The sequence below is a fragment of the Arvicola amphibius genome, chromosome 13 (genome assembly GCF_903992535.2).
Source record: "Arvicola amphibius chromosome 13, mArvAmp1.2, whole genome shotgun sequence".
Classification (NCBI taxonomy): Eukaryota; Metazoa; Chordata; class Mammalia; order Rodentia; family Cricetidae; genus Arvicola; species Arvicola amphibius.
This window is the reverse complement of record NC_052059.1, coordinates 59,549,443-59,568,698: the sequence shown is the minus strand read 5'-3', so window position 1 is coordinate 59,568,698 and position 19,256 is coordinate 59,549,443. Positions and strand designations below refer to the sequence as shown.

At 52.1% G+C, this 19,256-nt stretch overlaps 2 protein-coding genes across 2 annotated transcripts; one reads left to right on the top strand and one right to left on the bottom strand.

Annotated features, from left to right (window-relative positions):
- The first annotated feature begins 2,507 nt into the window (after positions 1-2,507).
- Positions 2,508-9,172, top strand: Rec8 (REC8 meiotic recombination protein). Its single transcript, XM_038310361.2, is given in 20 exon segments — positions 2,508-2,563; positions 2,648-2,716; positions 2,800-2,942; positions 3,023-3,098; positions 3,452-3,572; positions 4,926-4,979; positions 4,981-5,011; positions 5,719-5,798; positions 5,944-6,079; positions 6,159-6,231; positions 6,308-6,399; positions 6,975-7,024; positions 7,316-7,447; positions 7,741-7,807; positions 7,891-8,054; positions 8,179-8,227; positions 8,512-8,578; positions 8,676-8,795; positions 8,867-8,973; positions 9,058-9,172. Coding segments are annotated over 20 exon segments (1,773 nt in total). The 3' UTR covers positions 9,144-9,172.
- A 270-nt stretch (positions 9,173-9,442) lies between these two features.
- Ipo4 (importin 4) lies at positions 9,443-19,233 on the bottom strand. Its single transcript, XM_038309848.2, has 30 exons — positions 18,922-19,233; positions 18,756-18,842; positions 18,538-18,617; positions 18,411-18,452; positions 17,880-18,009; positions 17,614-17,793; positions 17,300-17,365; positions 17,131-17,232; positions 16,962-17,045; positions 16,589-16,753; positions 15,875-15,928; positions 15,669-15,778; positions 14,959-15,067; positions 14,658-14,787; positions 14,398-14,511; positions 14,178-14,291; positions 13,858-13,978; positions 13,593-13,704; positions 13,372-13,484; positions 13,073-13,150; positions 12,939-12,996; positions 12,750-12,855; positions 12,479-12,672; positions 12,271-12,324; positions 11,788-11,913; positions 11,467-11,675; positions 11,208-11,340; positions 11,018-11,122; positions 9,866-9,935; positions 9,443-9,773 (listed from the first exon to the last, which is right to left on the bottom strand). Exons 1-30 carry the CDS (start codon positions 18,988-18,990, stop codon positions 9,643-9,645), a joined length of 3,246 nt encoding a protein of 1,081 aa, XP_038165776.1. The 5' UTR covers positions 18,991-19,233; the 3' UTR covers positions 9,443-9,642.
- Between the last annotated feature and the right edge of the window lie 23 nt (positions 19,234-19,256).

Here is a 19,256-nt window from a genome sequence, read left to right as displayed (position 1 = left end):
GTAGAAATCAAATCCAGATCTTCTGCAAAGGATTAAGTGCTCTTAACAACTGAGACATCTCTCTGCCTGTGTTTGGGGTTTTTTTGAGACAGGGTCTCTCTATGTAGCTCTGGCTGTCACAGAACTCACAATGTAGATCAGGTTGGCTGGCCTTGAACTCACAGAGACCCAGCTGAGCCCTGCCTCGGCCTCCTGAGTCCTGGGATTAAAGGCTTATACCACCCCCCCTATTTATCTATCTATCTATCTATCTATCTATCTATCTATCTATCTATCTATCTATCTATCATTTATTTTTGAGGCAGGGCTCAGCTAACCAAGGTTAGTTTACAGTATGATCCAGGCTGGGCTTGAACTCTGGCAGCCTTCCTGCCTTCACCTCCCTCCCCTCAATGTTGGGATTATGTATAAATCACTATACTCTACCTTCAATCTCTTTCGGTTTTGAAACCGTCTTCAAAAAAGAAAGAAAGGAAGGAAGGAAGGAAGGAAGGGGAAGGGAAGGGAAAGAAAGAAAGAAAGAAAGAAAGAAAGAAAGAAAGAAAGAAAGAAAAGAAAGAGCGAGCTAGGAGGTGGTGGCGCATGCCTATAATCCCAGCACTTGGGAGGCAGAGGCAGGCAAAATCCCAGTATTCGGGAGGCAGAGGCAGGTGGATCTCTGTGAGTTCGAGGCCAGCCTGGTCTACAAGAGCTAATTCCAGGACAGGCTCCAAAGCTACAGAGAAACCCTGTCTCGAAAAACAAAACAAAAAAAAAAAAACAAAAACAAAAAACAAAAAAAAAAAAAAAAAAAAAAAAAAAAAAAAAAAAAGAAAGGAAAGAAAGAAAGAAGACATGTACGGTTTTTGAGCTAGGTCTCAAAATGACCCAGGCTGTGAAGTGAAAACTGTCCTTCAACTCTTGCCATCCATCCCAAGAACTGGATACAGATATGCACACACGTTCATTTTTAGTTTTGCTGTTGTTTTTATTTGCTTGGTTTTGAGACTGAATCTCACTGGCTAGCCTGGAAGTCACTGTGTAGAGCATCATGGCCTCAGACTCACAGGGTTTGCCTGCGTCCGCGTCTCGAGCGCTGGGATCAAAGTCTGTTTTCCTTCCTTTTCTGCGATTCTGAGAGTTGAGCCCTGAGCTACATCTCCAGCCCAGCCCTCTTTTTCCTTTTTTTTTTTTTTTTTTTTTTTTTTTTGACAGAGAGTCTCACTATGGTTCTGTAACTGGCCTCTAGACCAGGCTATTCTCAAACTTGCAGAGATCCTCCTGCTACTGAGATAAAAGTGTGCATCACCACTCCTGGCCTCTGCTTTTGCTTTTTTTTTTTTTTTTTTTTTTTTTTTTTTTTTGAGATAGTGTCTAAATTCCAAGTGCCAGGTAAGATTTCGGAAGTTTGTAGTTACAGCCCCGTTGGCTGCCTTCTTTCTTGTTGACAAGTAGTGATTACAAGGCCAGCTCACAGTTTCTCGCTCTTAGTTCAGCACAGACCCTTCCAGGACACAAAATCAGGTTGGTGGAATTTAGAAGAACAAGGCTCGTGCACAGGCCCTTGCATCTCTGTACTATAAGCAGTGCCGGGGCGTTTGCCCTTGACATGACCCCATCTTCCACTCCAGTAGATGTTCTGCTAGCAAGCTGTCTCCAGGGAGAAACTGGGTTTCTCCCCGTTTATTGGTCAGATGAATCCCTTGGGAAAGTCCTTGTTACTACCTGAGAGAACGAGAGCCCATTGGCCAGGACACCTCATAATGCTACGGTAGTCCTCAGGATTCTCGTGATTGGCTGGCGACCCGTCTCCAAGAGCCTATGGCCGGGAACCGCCCTGTTTGGCTGCCTGGCACCAGGAGTCAGAGCTCCCCCTCCGCGGCTCCCCATTGGCTGTCCTGGCACAAAGCTTTGGAGAGCATGCTTCTGGTCCCGCTGGAGGGCGACTGAACCTAGAGCAAGTTCCAGAAGCTCGACGACGGCTGACGAACACTCAGTCTTCCCTGAAGACCTGGTTTTTTGTTCGTTCGTTTTCTGGCCCTGTTCAGGCTTCCCCCTTGGAGCTCCGCCTCTCTGGCCTGGACGTTAAGTAAGGTAAGTGCCATGTCTTCGAGTGATGTGCAGACTCCTCAAGGATGGCAGAATAAGCATCTGCATCTCCGTTTGGTTACCTCCTAAATTCAATTACCAGAAGTTGGTCGTCTTTTTGTTTTGTTTTGGTTTGGTTTGGTTTTCAAGACAGGGTTTCTCTGTGTATCTTTGGTTGTCCTGGCACTCACTTTGTAGACCAGGCTGGCCTCGAACTCACAGAGATTCATTCGCCTGCCTCTGCCTCCTGAGTACTGGGATTAAAAGCATGCGCCACCACGCCCAGCATTGGTCGTCTTATTAATTGGGCTTTTTGCATCCACATGTACCATGCTTCCTGTCCAAATTCCTACTCCTCTTCAATAGTGCTGGGAATCTCGCGTCCTTAAGAATTCAGATTGAGATCCAGACGGGATTGGTGCGGAGCGTGAACTGCAGAGATGTTCTACTATCCCAACGTGCTTCAGCGCCATACAGGCTGCTTCGCCACTATTTGGTGAGTGCAGGGCTGACCGCTATGCGAGGAACCAAGTAGTGGGAATTTCTATTTGACAGGCCATACCCGTCCCCACCCTTCCAGGCTAGCGGCAACCCGAGGCAGCCGGTTGGTGAAGCGGGAATATCTGAAAGTGAACGTCGTAAAGACCTGGTAAGGCCCAGAAAAGAGGGAGGAGTCTCTGGTTTGGGAGCTACGATGAGTGCAGCATTGACCAGGGTCCGTTGTTCTCCCAGCGAGGAAATACTCAATTATGTGCTGGTACGAGTGCAACCTCCGATGCCCGGGCTGCCCCGGCCCCGCTTCTCTCTCTATCTCTCCGCCCAGCTTCAGATTGGCGTGATACGGGTCTACTCCCAGCAGTGCCAGTACCTTGTGGGTAAGGCTGTGGACACCAGAGGAGGGCTAGGGCTGAATGGTCCATGGCTAACCTGGTTGTTTCACTCTCCTTGACCACAGAAGACATCCAGCATATCCTAGAGCATCTGCACCGGGCCCAGCAGCGGATTCGCATTGACATGGAGGAGGCTGACCTGTGAGTCCTGGAGCTGCGGCCATCCAGACCTGCTTGGCCTCAGCCTTGTTTTGTTTGGTTTTTCGAGACAGGGTTTCTCTGTATAGCTTTGGAGCCTGCCCTGGAACTCGCTCTGTAGCCAGGCTGACCTCGAACTCAGAGATCTGCCTGCCTCTGCCTCCTGAGTGCTGGGATTAAAGGTGTGCACCAGCACCACCCAGCCTTTTTTTTTTAAAAAATACAGTCATGTGCATGTGCATGCATGTGTATGTGAGAGAGACCATTCTATGCATGCGGAGGTCAGAGGGACTTTACCTGCTGAGCCATCTCACCCGCTCTCAGTCTTGTCCTTGACATCCTTCATTCTCTCCCAGACCTAGCTTGCTCCTTCCTAACTGCCTGGCCATGATGGAGATGCTGGAAGATGCTCCAGAACCTTTTTTTGGGACGATGTCTGTGGATCCTAGACTTCCCAGCCCTTTTGATATTCCTCAGGTAGGGCTCCTTTCCCTAGACCCCCCTCAGAAATCACAAGATGACAGTGTAGATGGAAGAATGGAAGAGTTAGCTGGTGTCCTTGTGCTAATCTGACACTGAGATCTGGGCATGGAACCCTGCCTGCTGCAGATTTCCATGAGAAGCCATGGAGCAAGGGGACTGGTGGATGCAAGCAAGCAAAGCCCCAGATCTTGCTTACTTAGGGCCGACCTGATTCTTCCCCTATCCCCACTGTTCCCAACACTGAGACTAGATGTTGGTTGTTCTTCCCCATCTTCTCCCATCATCCCCACAGCTTAGATATCACTCCATTCCCCATTTTCTCATTGAAGCAGTTGGTCCCGAACGCATATAGTATCAGCATCTTGGTGCCTGAATTGAGTGGTACCCATCCCAATTTTTCCCCTCTTTTCTGGGCAACCTTAGCTACCAAACACCAATAATTTTCCACGTCCCCAAAATACCACATTTACTTCTTTGCTTGCGAAAATACATTTATCGCTCTTCATTCTCTGCTAGTCAGACTTAGTCTGATGACATCCTTGCCATGAAATTACTCCACTTGAAGCCAAAAGCAATTATGTTTGGGATCTGAGCACTTTACCAAGCCTGCTGTCTTCTTTTTCTTGACCCTACTGGAATCACACACAAATGAGTCCCCATCACCATCTACCCAAGCATCTTGCTGTTCATCTCTGTCCACAACAACGGTTGCTATATGGATGTTGTGGGGCTAATTACACAAATGGATAAGGCTACTTTGGGGGTGAGGTTAGGGCAGGGACGGGGGAGGGGAACTAAGTTGGTAACTTTATAACATATTGCTGTCAAATGGCACAAAGATTTGGTTTAGGGCTGGAGGTGTAGCATAGTGATAGAGCATTTGTTTAACATGCACAAGGCCTTAGCTTTGATTCCCAGTTCTGGAAATGTGTGCGTGTGTGCATGTGGTGATGTAAGTAATTTGAGAACTCTCAGGTTTCAAGGAGGAGGGCTGTCGAAAGTTTAAGAGGGCTGGGTGCAGATGGGGCTGGAACCATGCCTAGGGGGCATGAGCGTGACCTGCTCTTGCAGAGGACAGGACTTCACTGCCAGCTTTCAGCCACCTATAACTCCAGCTCCAGGGATCCAACATCCAGTTCTATCTTCTGGCCTCCAAGGGTCCATGCATGCACACGTAGACAAATAAAGTCTATCTCTAAAATAAATAAGAATAAAGCAAAAATTCTAAGATAAAAATACAAGGAGAGACTGCCAGATTGGTGTCCAGCGTCCGCCGAATGTTCTGAGAGTGAGGCCAGATAGGACTAAAGCTGATATCTGTTTTTCATTCCCCATTTCTTCCCAAAGATTCGACATCTTTTAGAGGCTGTGACCCCAGAGAAAATTGGTAAGGAGACCTCCTCCTGAAGTCACTGCTGAGCCCAGGGATCCAGGTCATCAGGGAGGGCCGTTCTGATGAAAGACTCAGGGACCCAAGAGCTAAATAAATAACTCGAGGAGTCCGACCCAGTCAGGCCTGGTGACAAGTCTGTAATCCCACTGAAAGTTAACACCTGCCCAGGTCAGATACTGAGTTCAAGGCCAGCCTAGACTGGTTAAGGAAACTATTTCAACATTTCCTTTTTTTTTTTTTTTTTAAAAAAAAAAGGTAAAACAAAACAGGTGGACACCTGTAATCCCAGCAAACAGAAAGTAGAGGCAGGAAGACCAAGAGTTCAAAGCTATGGGCTGCAAACTGACTCAGGCTGGGTGTGGTGACTGCACACCTTTAATATGAGCAGTGGCAGAGGCAGGTCGGATCTCTTAGTTTGAAGCCAACCTAGTCTACTTAGTGAGAAAAAAAGATGCACTTGGGAGTATTTGCTGGTGACTAGCCTGGCTCTTGGTCCCCAAAGTGTTTCTGCCCCCAACAACTTGGAAAGAAGTAAAAGGGCTGCCGGGCGGTGGTGGCGCACGCCTTTAATCCCAGCACTCGGGAGGCAGAGGTGGGCAGATCTCTGTGAGTTCGAGGCCAGCCTGGTCTACAAGAGCTAGTTCCAGTACAGGCTCCAAAACTACAGAGAAACACTGTCTGGAAAAGCAAAACAAAACAAAAAAGAAGAAGAAGAATAGGGCTGCTTTGACTTTCCTACCCCTCCAGACAGGACCTTAGCCACTGCAAAGTCTCCTGAGACCATCACCCTACAGGAGGCAGAACCCATACGCATGTTGCAGATTGAGGTGAGTTTACCTTTAAATTCCAGCCCCATCGCACCCCCTGTAGTTCTGCCTTCTCTTTTCCATTTCCCCACACCCTGTCCCCTTAGTACCCACTGGGCCTCCTTGGGCTCAGCCCCCAAAATCCACTGTTTTGCTCTCTCCATAGGGGGAGCAGGATCTCCCAGAGGTCAGTCGGGGAGATTTGGACCTGCTGATTGCAGAGGAAGATGATGCCATATTGCTGGAGGAACGTCGGCGACGCAGGCTTCTCCGGCAGCGGAGGGTTTCCCCAGCACTGGATGGTCAGGTCCTCGTACAGCTAACCGGGGGATGGACAGCGCCCTCTTCTGTCTCCTAAGTGTTCTGATTCTTTTTCTGCAGAATCCAAGGAAGAACCCCGGGCCATGGAGGGTAATGGTGTGGTCCCCTCGTTCTCACCTCCAGCTCCAGCACAGTAAGGACTGGAATCCTTGTACCAGGTGAGGGGTCATTGCTGGGAAAGGTTTCCTTATCTGCCTATTTCCCCTCAGGGTTGAAGGCTTAAGAGAACCACTTCCAGACCAGCTCTTCCCTCCTGAGGTACAGAAATTGACAGGCTGGGAACCTGAGGCCATACTCACTGGTAAGTGTCCATCACTGGGTGCTTCCTAGGGAACATTTACACATAAAGACAAAAGTCCTTACCCCCACCGTCTGAGGGAGACATTAGTAGCTTCAAGAATGAAGGGGCTAGGGGCTGGAGAGATGGCTCAGTGGTTAAGAGCATCGCCTGCTCTTCCAAAGGTCCCGAGTTCAATTCCCAGCAACCACATGGTGGCTCACAACCATCTGTAATGAGATCTGTGCCCTCTTCTGGCCTGCAGGCAGAGTACTGAGAATACTGTATACACACACCTTTAATCCCAGCACTTGGGGAGCAGAAGCGCAGGTGAATCTCAGTTCTAGGCCAGCCTGGTCTACATAGTGAGTTCCAGGACATCCAGGGCTACATAAAGAAACCCTCTCTCCAAAAAAAAAAAAAAAAAAAAAAAAAAAAAAAACAAAAAACCACAAAACAAGATTGTGGCGATAACCCCTATAGTCCAATCACTCCAGAAAGCTGGGGCAGGATCACCTTAGGCCAGCATGAACTTGAACGCCAGATCTTGTCTTTAAAAAGGGCAAAAACAACCAGGGGGCTTATGGGTGTTGTTGCAGAGGTGACCCCTCCTCAGGAGCTGCGCCTACCCACCCCACCTAGTGCAGAGGTGAGTAGGTTCTTCCCTGAGCTCATCCTCTTTACCTTCCTCTCCTATATCTTTGTCCTTAAGCCCAGGGCCATTACTAGCTTACAGTGAGGATTTTACTTCCATCAGCAAACAATGTCCCTTCCCATACCTTCCTTGTGGTGTGGCCTCTTCCCAGTAGGTACCTTTGAGTAAGCTATGAGTTGCATAAGGACTTGACCCAAGCTTCTTCCGGGCAGAGTGTGGGGCCATCAGTAGTCCACTGGAAAGGGGAGGTGGGCAGCCTGACCCTTGCCTCCCCTTCTACTCCAGAAGAGGCCCCCACCTCCTCCGAGCCCACCTGGCCGCCAACGCCGCCAGTTACTCTTCTGGGACAAGGAAACTCAGATCTCCCGGAAGAAATTTGAGGAACAGCTGCAGACCAGGGCTCACTGCTGGGAATATGTGAGTGCAGCTCTGGTTCTCCCTGGGGAGTAGAGACATGCTGGACTTCTGACCTCCCAAGGATCCCTGGGAATATAACAAAGACCCTAATTCCTAGAAAGTACGTGTGTGTGTGTGTGACTGTGTATACACAACATATCCACCGACATCAGGTCACCATCTACCCATTTAGCCACTACAGGCCAGATCATGAGCCTGAAAGCAGGCACAGGCTCTGGGAACAATGTACAAAAGAGGGGTAGTGACGAGCGGTGCTCTCATAAAAGGGCCACTGGCCTTGCACCCTCTTGCAGCCCGTGATCCAGCCTCCCAAAAGGATGATTACAAGCCCGGCGGAGCTCTTCAGAACCCCGACTCTCTGTAAGGATGAGGTTTGGGCAGTTGGGATCTTCAGAACCTGGAATCCTCAGTCCCATGATTTCAACCTTCCCCTTTGTCGTCAGCGGGCTGGCTGGCGCCAGAACTACTAGCTTTATGGACCCACTGTGCCCAGACACCCTCAAGAATGCCGAGACAAAGACCACAACGGGAGCCTGAAGAGGCAGCTGAGGAGAGGGAAGTGGCAGGCGAGGAGGGAAGACTGACTGAAGCTCTGAGCGAGATTGAGGTAGCCTCCACCGGGCCCTGGAAGCCTCAGCCCTGGGCGGCTCTTTCCTGACGCACACCAGCCTGCTTACCAAACCTAGACCTGGCCCGTGCTTGGGTCTCAGTTTTTGCTCTCTCACCTGCAGGTCCTGAGGGAGGCCCAGGAGCCCAGTGGTCCCCTCATGCTCTCTTCAGGTAGGTGCTGGAGAGGGGCAGGTGGAGACCACTATCCTACCAGCCTCGGGAAGCAGTACCCCAGTTGCTGAGGCTGTTTCCAGCAGGGAGGGGCACTCAGAACTTTAAGGACGCAGACCTGATGCTTAGTGCCCCCACTTTGCATGAGGCTACAGTAGGCTACAGGATATGGGGAGGGGAAGTTTCATAGTCTTGGGCATGTCAGGCTAATGTACTACAACCCCTTGGATGACTACAAGGCTCTAGCTCCTTAGAGTCAGACTCCTCAGTGCTCTCTTCCTCAGAGCTCTCCCTGGAAGCAGCTGAAGAGGAAAAGTCACGGACTAGCCTCATCCCCCCAGAGGAACGGTGGTAAGCAGCTGGGGGCTCCAAGCTCAACCCCATAGTGGTCCTGCCTGTTGTCACAACGACCAGCCCTCTTCCCTGAGCTACTCCCTTGGTCTGCTAGGGCCTGGACTGAAGAGGGGCAGCCAGAGCCTCCTGCACTGCCCATGCTGCCTGAAATCCCAGAAGTGCCCATGGAGATGCCCCCAGGACCTGAGCTACTCTCTTCAGAGGCTGTATTTAGGTACCAGGGAAGGGTCTCTCAAGGAGTAGGGTTAGGCTGTTACCCTGGCTGATAGCCCTCAATCCCTGCAGAGCAATAGCATTGGAGCTGCAAGCCAACAGGGAACCTGATTTCAGCAGCCTGGTACCCCCTCTCAGCCCCCGGAAGTTAGCTTCTCGGGTCTTCTACCTGCTCCTGGGTGAGTGTAGATACAAGAGAGATGGGGCAGACAGGCCAGAAGCTTAACACACTACAATCTCCTGCCTTCTCCTCTCCCTACCAGTGTTGTCGGCAGAGAAGATCCTTCTTGTGGAGCAAGAGAAGCCATATGGGCGCCTCCTGATCCATCGGGGTCCCAGATTCCACTAAGCAAGTTCATTAAACCATATCCTACCTCACTGGACTTTGTGGGTCTTTTTTTTTTTTTTTTGATTTAGTTTTAAATTGTGTGTTGCAACGTGCAAGTGAGTGCAGTTGTTCGGGAAGGCCCAAAGAAGGCACTAAGCCCCAGGAGCCGGAATTCAAGGCAGTTTTGAGCCATCTAGTGTGGGTTCTAGGAACTGAACTCCATCCTCTGCGGGAACAGAACGCCCTCTTCAGTGCTGGGACACTCAGCCCTGTGCCTCTCGTTTCTGAATGCACACCTCTAGTCTTTGCACTCTCAGAGCTAGTGTCCAAGCAGAAAACAAGCTGCCTTTATTACAGTATGATGTCACAGCTCTGCTTGTAATAGATCCAGCCCCAGAGAGACACCCCTGTTAAGACAGCAAGCAGGATTGACTTCCAACGATACAGTCTTTGGTGAGGTGAGCTGGGCCTGGGCTGACTGGTGGTCTTCAGGCCCTCTGGCCCAGCTGAAGCCTGCAGTCTAAGTGAGGCCCAGTATGGCCTGGAGTTCCTGAGCCTTATCAGCAGGTAGTGAGCCCAGGGCTGCATGGAAGCTGTCAGCATGCTCTTTGGCCAGGAACTTCAAGAGCTGCAGTAGTGCTGTCTTGGCGTCTGGGGAGGATGAAGAGAGAGGGCCTAATGAAGGGCTGGATTCTGACACCCTTCTTGACCCATTTTCCCTTGCTCTTAGTTGTCCCCCTCACCTGGCACGATCCTGTCGTCTGGCAGAATCACACTACAGATGCGTAGGAGCTCGGGAACCACACCTGCAGCCTACGGAAAAGGACTGGTCAGCTCTGGCAGTAACAGCATGGGGTCCCGGGGCTTTAGAATAGTTGGTTGGAACCAAGGGGAAAAAAGCCCATGAAATTGAGTTGACACCCAACCCAACTGTGAACTAGAGAAGGAATAAGGAAACATAGCAATCTCTTTTCGGAGGTAGTAAAGATGTGTGACAAAAGACTAAAGTTATAGCTTCAAAACCAACGAAATGCAGCATCCAAATGCTCACCCAACACACAGAACAGACTTAAGACAGAAGGGACACAAGAACATTGGGGCATGTGTTCACACGTGCTAGCTGGTATATGCAGAATCGCTCTGGAAGCAGATTTCTGCTGGATGGTGAAACTGTTTTCCTACCCCTGACCTAGGAAAGCCTAGGGAAGTTAGGACTGCTGGCTTAGCCCAAGAGAAGTGGGAAAATGCTACCAGAAGCCCCTACTCTCATATCAGACTGTCTGCCAACTCTGTGCACACAGAGGAAAAAAGAAGCCGGGGATGTAGCTCAGTTGGTAGAAGTGTTTTTCCAGCATGCATGAGGCTTGATCCCTAGCACTGCTATAATTAAATCTAGTGCATGCCTGTAATCCCAGCACTTGGGAGGTAGAGAATGGATGGGGAAGGTCTTAGGGCTCAAGGCCGTCCTCAGCTATATAACAGGCTGGGGCCAACTGGGGATACAGGGAAGAAAAAGGTGGCACACATTTTTAATCCCAGCACTCAGGAGGCAGAGGCAGGCTAATCTCTACGTTCAAGGCCAGCCTGGTCTACTGAGCAAGTTCCAGGACAGCCAGGGCTACACAGAGAAACCCTGCCTCAAACAAACAAACAAACAAACAAACAAAAAAGAAACAAAACAAAAAACAAAAACAAACAACAACAACAAAAAAAAAACAAGAGTAAGGAGTATGAGTAGGTGGTGGCTCACACCTTTAACCCCAGCATGCGGGAGGCAGGGGCAGGCAGATCTGTGAGTTCGAGGCCAGCCTGGTCTACAGTTATAATTGCCATCTCCTCTGCCCACCCTTAGACTGGAGCCTCACACTCTTTGGAGAGCTCCAGCAGCAGGGTACCTGGTCAGGGCTGTTCTGGTACAGGAAGCTGAAGAGGTAACCCATAGTGATCCACTCCTCCATGTCTTCCTTCAGTGGCAGGGCATGTAGCAGGGCAGCCAGCACCTGAACACATAGATGTCTCAGGCCCATGTGCCCTGTCCCCTCCACCATCCTTGGCCTCCACCCCGCCTGATGCCCCTTCCTTCACCTGGGGATCTGGTTTCCTTGCTGGACTGACCATCTGCATACGGGCAAGAGCCCCACAGATGTTATCACGGACTCGATCATGTCGCTCCCTTGCCAGGAGGGGCAAGAGGAGGTCCAGTAGCTTAGGGAAGTGACTGGTGCACAGTTAAGGAATACACACATTGGCAGACTTCACCTTGCAGCAGCACCTCCTGCAGCAGTACCTCACCAACCCTGGGCTCACTTCCAACCCCATTTTCCCTCCTGCAAGTATAGGATACTCCAGAGTAGAGCTGCCCCCATGTTCTACAAGTACACCCAGCGCAAAGATAGCATTGCTCCGCACCTCAGGGTCTGCTTCCCGGGCAGCGTTTAACAGTATAGGGACTAGCCGAGGCACAAACTGGGCTGAGGAACTACCAAGACCCTGAATGGACTCTGCCAGTGTTCCCACTGCAAAGGACTTCTCTGCTGCCGTACTGTTCTGTTTCTAGAGAAGAGGTTGAAGGAGTACAAATTGGCATGGAGGTGGGGCTGGAGGGGTGCAGGCACTGGGTGCACAGGTAAGACTGGGATGTGAGGTCAGGGGACAGAGCACTCACCATCTTAGACAGCAACAATGGCAAGAAACTGGCAAAAAAAGGAGCGAAGGACTGTCCTCCAGCCGCAGCGGCCAGGGCAGGGATAGCCTCTCCAGCATGCTCTAGTAACATGGCGTCATACTCTGCCTGTGGAGCCAGGGGAGGGGCTGGAGCACCAAGGCCAGCCCTCGGACTGTGCAGCTCCCAATCCCACTCTGCCACTGGCTACAGGTGGTTCTGGGGCTGCCCTAATTCCAGACAGATTCGCTTCCACGATGGCTTTTCAAGAGCCCAGGCCCTCCGTTCATCACTGCCAATGCTGCCCCATGGCATGCCTCTCTCCTCTGAACACCTCACCACCTTACTGGGATGAGGGTGGCACCTTCCTGGTAGTCACCAATTTCTCTTACCAGCCCTGGTTCCTCCAGGCTAAGCTGAGTGCACTGTCCACTGCTGGCCCTGACTAACAAGATTATCTAGACCTCTTTCATCTGAAACTCTTACCTGGTCATCATCGTCATCCTCTTCCTCCTCCTCCTCAGTGTTCTGACAGGCTGTCTGTGGAAGACACAGTTCAGTGAGTGTGGGCTCTCCTGTCTTCTCCTTTCTTTGGTGATGGTGAGATGGGCAGAGCTGGACTTGGAAGTCTCTGAAAATTCACTCTTCTGGGACCTGACGCCTCCTCTTCCCACAGCCCCCCTTCTCTGCTCACCTTCTTCTGAAGCACAGTCTTGAGCACGATGCAGAGATCATTGAGGCGTCCAGGGTGCTGCACTGCGAGAGTCCCACAGGTGCGCAGCACCCCTGTCAGAGCCTCCAGAACTGCCATCACCACTGGGCGTTCCCTTTCTCCTTTCACTGCCTGTATGTAAGATGGCATCACTCGAGCCAAGGCAAGCTGCAGAGCTGGAGACAGAATTGACCAGAGCCGTGGTCAGGCCCTGCCAGTTCCCAGCGCTCCCAGCCTGCAGGCGTCTCCTCACCAGTTCTGGGGGCTTCTGAAGTGCTTCTCTGACAGGCCTTGTGTAGCGCACAACAGAACTGCCCCAGGGCTTCATGCGCTGCCTTCCGCACATTCATATGGGGACACTGGAACAAAAAGGGCAGGTGTGTGCCCGGCAGGTGCAAGGAGAGGACAACACTAACTGGAGCTGGAGGCTCCGCCGACTCACCTCCAGCAGTTTGAACACTTCATCAAAGATGCTATCCATGTATGGGAGGAAGGCCACACTACGGAAAAATACACAGCAGTAGGGAAAGGGGTCCTGGGAATGGTTCCCAGCAGCATGGAAGGGCTGATGCTCACCTGGCGTTCAGAGAGATCTCCCCCAGGGCAGTGCAGGTATCTTCTTTCTCATCGAAGAAGGCATTCTCCACACTGTACCTAGGGGCAAGTGGGGAGGCAGTGGTGATGCGTGCAGGAGCGATCCAGCACCAAAGTCTGTATTTCTCGAGACAGGGTTTCTGCGTATCCCTGGCTCTTCTCAACTAGGCTGGACTCAAACTCAGAGATCCTCCTGCCTCTGGCTCCCAAGTGCTGGGATTAAAAGTGTATGCCACCATCGCCCAGCTCAAAGTCTTAAGTAGAAGAGCACCTCCTCCTACCCCGAGATCTCAGAGTCGTCCTCCTCTTCCATATCGTCATCCATGAGGTCCTCTTCCTCTTCTTCACTCTCATCATCAAACAGAAGGAAGGAGTTGATCCCATCATACTGAGGCTAGACGAAGAAAGCCGAGCAGGGATCTTGGCTCAGGTGGGACAAGATAAATCCCCATCACAGGGCTAGCCTGGTCTATCCGGCCCAGTACACCCATCCTCTGCTCACCACAATGCCCTCGGTGGAGCGCAGTGATAACAGCATGAGCGTGGTAATTTGAGGCAGGTAGGGTGCCAGGCCATCTCCCATCAACCCTGATAAGGCTGCAAACAGGCTGTACCTGATGAAGGCAGAAAGTCTCTGTATTGTCTGTTATAGACAGACAAAACGAGAGAGCCCAGGAAACCTGGCTGTGGTTTGGTAGTTGGGATGAGAACTGTCAACCCCCGGTGGGTGGGCAGAAGGGACAGGAGCACCATGAAGGGTCACTCACGTGCAGCGCCGCAAGTCAGGGTCATCCACGTGGCTGCATAAACCCAGCCCCAGCTGGCAGCACTCATTAGCCAGGGGCCTCATGGACTCTCCCAGTGCTCGGGCCAGCACTCCCAGGGTCTCTGTGGGAACAAGGGCTCAGCCAGCATTGAGATGGGGAAATCAACTCCAGAACCAAGGGTGGAGGGCACTCAAAACTCTACCCTACTCCCAGGTACAACATGAAGAGCACCTTTTCACCAAAGGAAGACAGCTGACTGCCCTGGGAGAGGTCCCTGGGAACAGCAGGTGAACCCCGCCTGAATCAAAGTCCCTCCTCACCCAGGCTCTGGATCTGCACAAGCTGAAGGTCTTCGTGGCCTGTCAGCAGGAACCCCCGGAGAAGCTCCATGACGGTGGGGAAGTAGGGCAGCAGGGAGTCCTGGGCAGCTGTGGCTACAGGACACAAGAGGATCAGAGCTGGCAGGGAGTGGGGACTGTCCGATGCAGACTTTCTCGGTGAACCCACACCATACCTTCACCTCCTTGCCCCTGTACTCACCAATGGCCCCTATGGCGCTCACAGCTAGCTCCTTGGTCCGGGCTTTGCTGGGGTTCCTCAGGGGCTGCAGCATACACTCCATAAGTTCCGGAATGTAGGGCTGCACTTTGGGCCCTGTTGGAAAGTTTCTTTACCAACAAACCCGGGCCTCTTGACAGTCCACGCGACTTTCCCACACCTCTTTCCCACCTTTAGCCAATGTGTCCCCCTTTAGCCAATGTGTCCCTCCCCTCCCCTGTATCATACACTCCCATTGCTACCTAGGTTCTCCACGAAGTTCTCCAGGGCATAGCAGGCCTTGGCCAGGTGTTGTGTGTTCCCTGTGGGCACTGACTTCAGGTAGGAGAGGAGCAGCGGCATCACTTCCTCAGAATAGTTGCTGATATGGGGCTGGGGAAGAAAGAAGCAGGTGGGACCGGTCAGACTCACCTGAAGAGCACACCTTTGAGGGTCAATGGCACCAACAATGTTTAAAGAGATGAAACTTTAAGAGCCCGGGTCCCCAGACTTGGGGTGGGGAGTTCTCTCATGTGGTAGCCACCTGCATTTAGCTTTGCTGACCTGTAAATTCTCTGAAAACTGGCCCAGGGCAAACAAAGCAGCGTTGCGAACAATCTGTGAGGAGTCACTCAGGCCCCTGCACACGGTCTGGAGCAGCGGGGACAGCATTCTGAATGGAGCAGAAGAACAAAGTCTGAGGGGCAGCACCCAAGAACCCTAGTCTCCACCCTTCTCCTCATTCCTCCTGAAAAGGACCAAGACTCTCCAGAACTGGCCGTAAAACCATCCTTTATCCCTGGAATGGTAAAGCCGTTTCTCTTCCAAAGCAGGACACTTTTGAAAGGCAGCAAATATCCCGACTAGCCCACGCCTTTAATCCCAGCACCTGGGAGGCAGAGGCAGGCGGGTCTCTAAATTCAAGGCTAGCCTGGTTAACAAAACAGATTCCGGGACAGTCAGGGCTACACAGAGAAACCCTACAACAAAAACAAAAGACTGAAAAACACCCCCCAAAAGACATTAAAAAATTAAGGTGGGCCAGGCATGGTCATGCATATCTTTAATCCCAGCACTGGGGAGGCAGAGACAGACAGGTCTTCTCTCAAGTTCCAGGCCAGCCAAGGCTACATAGGAAGATGCTGTCTCAAACAAGCAAACAGTAAATAGAACCAAGTAAGCTGAAACAGGGGTACTAGGACTGCCAGAGAGGATGCCAGAGCCATCCTTATATGTGATCCACCTCACCCTGGGACAGGGACTGAATGTAATACCTTTGCCTGATGTAGTCACCAGCACCATCAGACAGGACAGCCAACATCAAGAACCCTGCTTTCCGCTGGTACAGGAAATCACTCTGTAAGGCTTCTTCCAGCATGGGCATCTAGGGAGTATGTGCCATGTTCCAAAAGCCCGGCAAGATCACAACAGTCCGATCACACACCCCCAGGGAGAGTAAGAACATGAGAGTCATGCTTACCACATGGGGACAGAGCTTCTCAGGGGGTAGATGTAGTGCCAGCATGTCCACAACCTGAGAAAGTTCAGGGAGATTGTAATTTCATCTCTAACCTCCTAGGGTCACTTAGCCCCATAATCCACTTGTGATGACGAGTTCCATGTCTGATACAAGATGCCTCAGACCAGCCTCAAGTTTACAATTCTACCTCAGCCTCCCTGGTTGTAATGACTGATTCCCACCCCCAACCTCGCCCTCCCCCCCAGACAGGGTTTCTCTGTGTAACAGCCCTAGCTGTCCTGAAACTCAGAGATCCGCCTGCCTCTGTCTTGGAGTGCTGGGATTAAAGGCGTGCGCCACACTGCCCACCACGGCCTGGCTATGAAGGCTATCAGCTTCATTAGCTTGAGAAATGTTTAGGAAATTGTGATGGTGTTTTTGGGTCAATTAGATCAGGAGGGCTCTCATCTAATGATGAGTTAACCACTTGATAGACACCAGGAGGAGCAAAATGTAGAAGGTAGGGCTTAGCTGGGGGGGTCATGTCCTTTCGGGATCTATCTGGCCCTAGCTCCTTGTCCATAACAAACCGCTCTGCTTTGTTTCCCAGTGGGTATGACTCAAACCACTCTGTTTGAGCATTCTTTTCCCACCACAGTAAATGGACACCCTTCCTCCCCTTGAGTTGTTTCTCTTAGGATGGTCACAATGATTAAGAGACTAAGGTATACCTACCTGTACAGCAAAGTGCTTAGGGGTCTCTCCCATCAGCCCAAGCTCCAAGTCATCATCATCAGAATCTTGGTCCTCAGGATCCAACTGGCCCATGGGTGGCTCAGCAGCCATAATTGGGAAAAGGGCATGCAGCAAGGGAGGCAGGAGGCGATTCTTCAGTAAGGCCTAAAAGGGGAGGAGACTGTCCCTGAGCATCTCCTATGGGCTCACAAGGAAAAAAATTCCACCCTGCCAACATAAGGAGTCCAGCAAGAGATTCCCAATCTCCTAGACAGGAACAGGAGAAGGCTGGACTGGGGCTTGAGCAGGACCCCGAGCACAGGGCTAAGAGTGGAGATACCGTGAGGAGATGACACACCCAGAGGGTACTTACCTTACTTTTGACTTTGACCAAGAAACTGAGGCAGCAGAGAATACGTACACGAAGTGCATCGCTAAGGGCCACATTTTTAGCCACCTATACAGACACTAACAAAAATCAGGAACGAGCAAGAAAACTTCCAGCAAAACAAGTACTAGGGGCAGCCCCACCCCAGGCTCACCTCCAGGCAGAACATGAGGACCTCAGAGAGGTGGGGAGTGATGATAGGCAGATCCGACTCGAGCAGCTCATCCAGGGCTTCCAAGGCCTCGCAGGCCTTTACCTGATGGAGAGGTAAGCCATAGGGTACCAGGCTACAGGTGCCTCCATTTCCCTCCCCATGGCCTTACCTCATCTATGGGGATCAGAGTCCTCACTGCCATAACGAGTTTGGGCACCAACATCCGTGCGAGAGGCTGGAGGACACAGGATGAGTTTAATCACAAAAAGCACATATGTAGCTTCCTCATGGCATGCAATCCAAGTAGAAGGCTCCCAGACACACCCGTTGGGCCCAGTCACCCACAGTATCCCCTAAACTGCTAGGAAGAATGGAAGGCAGAGTGAACACCTAAAGCATCTTGGGCCAGGACTTCTAAAGGTAAGGACACAAAGACCAAGAGATACAGAGTCGGCAGTGATGGGGGCTGAGCCGGTGTCTCACCACGTCATCAGGCCTGAGGTAGGGGGCCAAGGCAGTCAAAGTGCGCAGGGAGTAGAAGAGCAGCCCAGGGGCGCCTACTTCCCTCAGAGTTTCAACCAGAAGCTGGAGGAGCTCCCGTTGGTAGGGGAGGAATGCTTCTGGTTGGGAAGAAACCACCACACTCAGCAGCAAAAGCCCCACCTGTCCAGGAGCAGAGGGTGAGGAGAAAAGCACCGGGGTGCTCTGCCCAGCTTCTCAGCCCCGCCCTGCCCGGCGCGGGAGCGCACCTCTCTCTCAGGGCTGATGGCGCTGTGCGTGCTCTGCTGAAGAAGGTGCGAGAACTGAGGCCAGGCTTCCAGGCCTTCCTTTCGGAAAATGGTGGCTGAGAGCTGAGCCAAGCTGACACTCACGTAATGCCTGCAAAGAGGGGCATCATCCATAACCGCCCTTCGCTACCCTCATCGCCGTCCCCTGAGGACAATGTCCCATCGAGGAGCGCCCGGAAGGGAAGCATCCAGGCTTGAGCACAGTCTTTCCTAAGTCAGACCCAGAAGGCAACAGATGGGGGGGTGAAGAAAGGAAGGTGGCATTTGATCTGGCTCGTTCAGCACCTCTGGACTGGCTGAATTTTGCTCTCGTTTTCTGGTTGGGGTTTGCCACATCATTTTCACCCATTCGTTTTCACAGGCTCCACCTTCAAGGACTGAATGACTCTGTTCCCTAATCCCAGCCTGGGGCTGAAAAAGAAGGCAGAAGCCCAGAGAGGACCCCAGCCCCAAACCAGTTAGGACCCCCAAGAGAAAGCGCTAAGCACTCACTCTTTCTCTCTCTGTAGGGCTGTCAGGACCAGGTTCTTGAGGCTAGAAGACAGGTGGCAAAGGCTTGGTACCCAGCCTGTTAAAGGATCGACGAGGCCTGGCCCTTCCCATCCCAAACCTAGCCCACCTCTCGCGTTGCTCAGGTGCCAAGCGTCGCCAGCGGGTGCTCAGCCTTCTACGGGTAAGGACCGCTGCAAACTGACGGATCTAGGGCGAGGGGAGGTAGCCAAATCAGAATGGCAGGCAGCAGGGAGATGAACAGACCGCAGGGGGTGGAGGCTGGGGCGGGATTACGGGCACACTGAGGAATTTCAGAATTTCGGCGAGGAGGAGCAGGTAACTCGCCTGTGGGTCTGTCGCAGAGGCCAACAGGTCGCAAAGCGCAGGCAAGGCAGCAGGGTCCCGAAGGGCAGCCTGGAGCTGCTCCGTGGCCTGGTGGGAGGCTGGGGGTCAAGACCGGGCTTTTCCCACAGCCTCCCCCTCCCCCTGGCCCGGCTGGGCCTGCCCATACCCGGCGGATGCGTTCGGTGTCCGGCAGCAGCAGCTCCTTTAGGATCTTCTCCAGCTCCGCAGGCTCCATGGCAGCAGCTGAGCCGCCGCTACAGGGCCGAGTAGGGAGGGCGGGGGTGGGGCGAGGGGAGGAACGGCACGTGGAGACTTCGACACCAACTTCCGGCGGAAAGGGCGTTAACTCTGCGTCTCTTCTGTCGCCTGGGTCATTAATGCATCTTGCTTCCCTTAAAAAATTCCTGCAGGAGACTGGCGTCAATCTGGGCTTCCGTCAGGCTGAGCACCGGGTAAACCACAGAAACAGAGCCCCGGCAAAGTGGGTTCCCTGCGCCGACA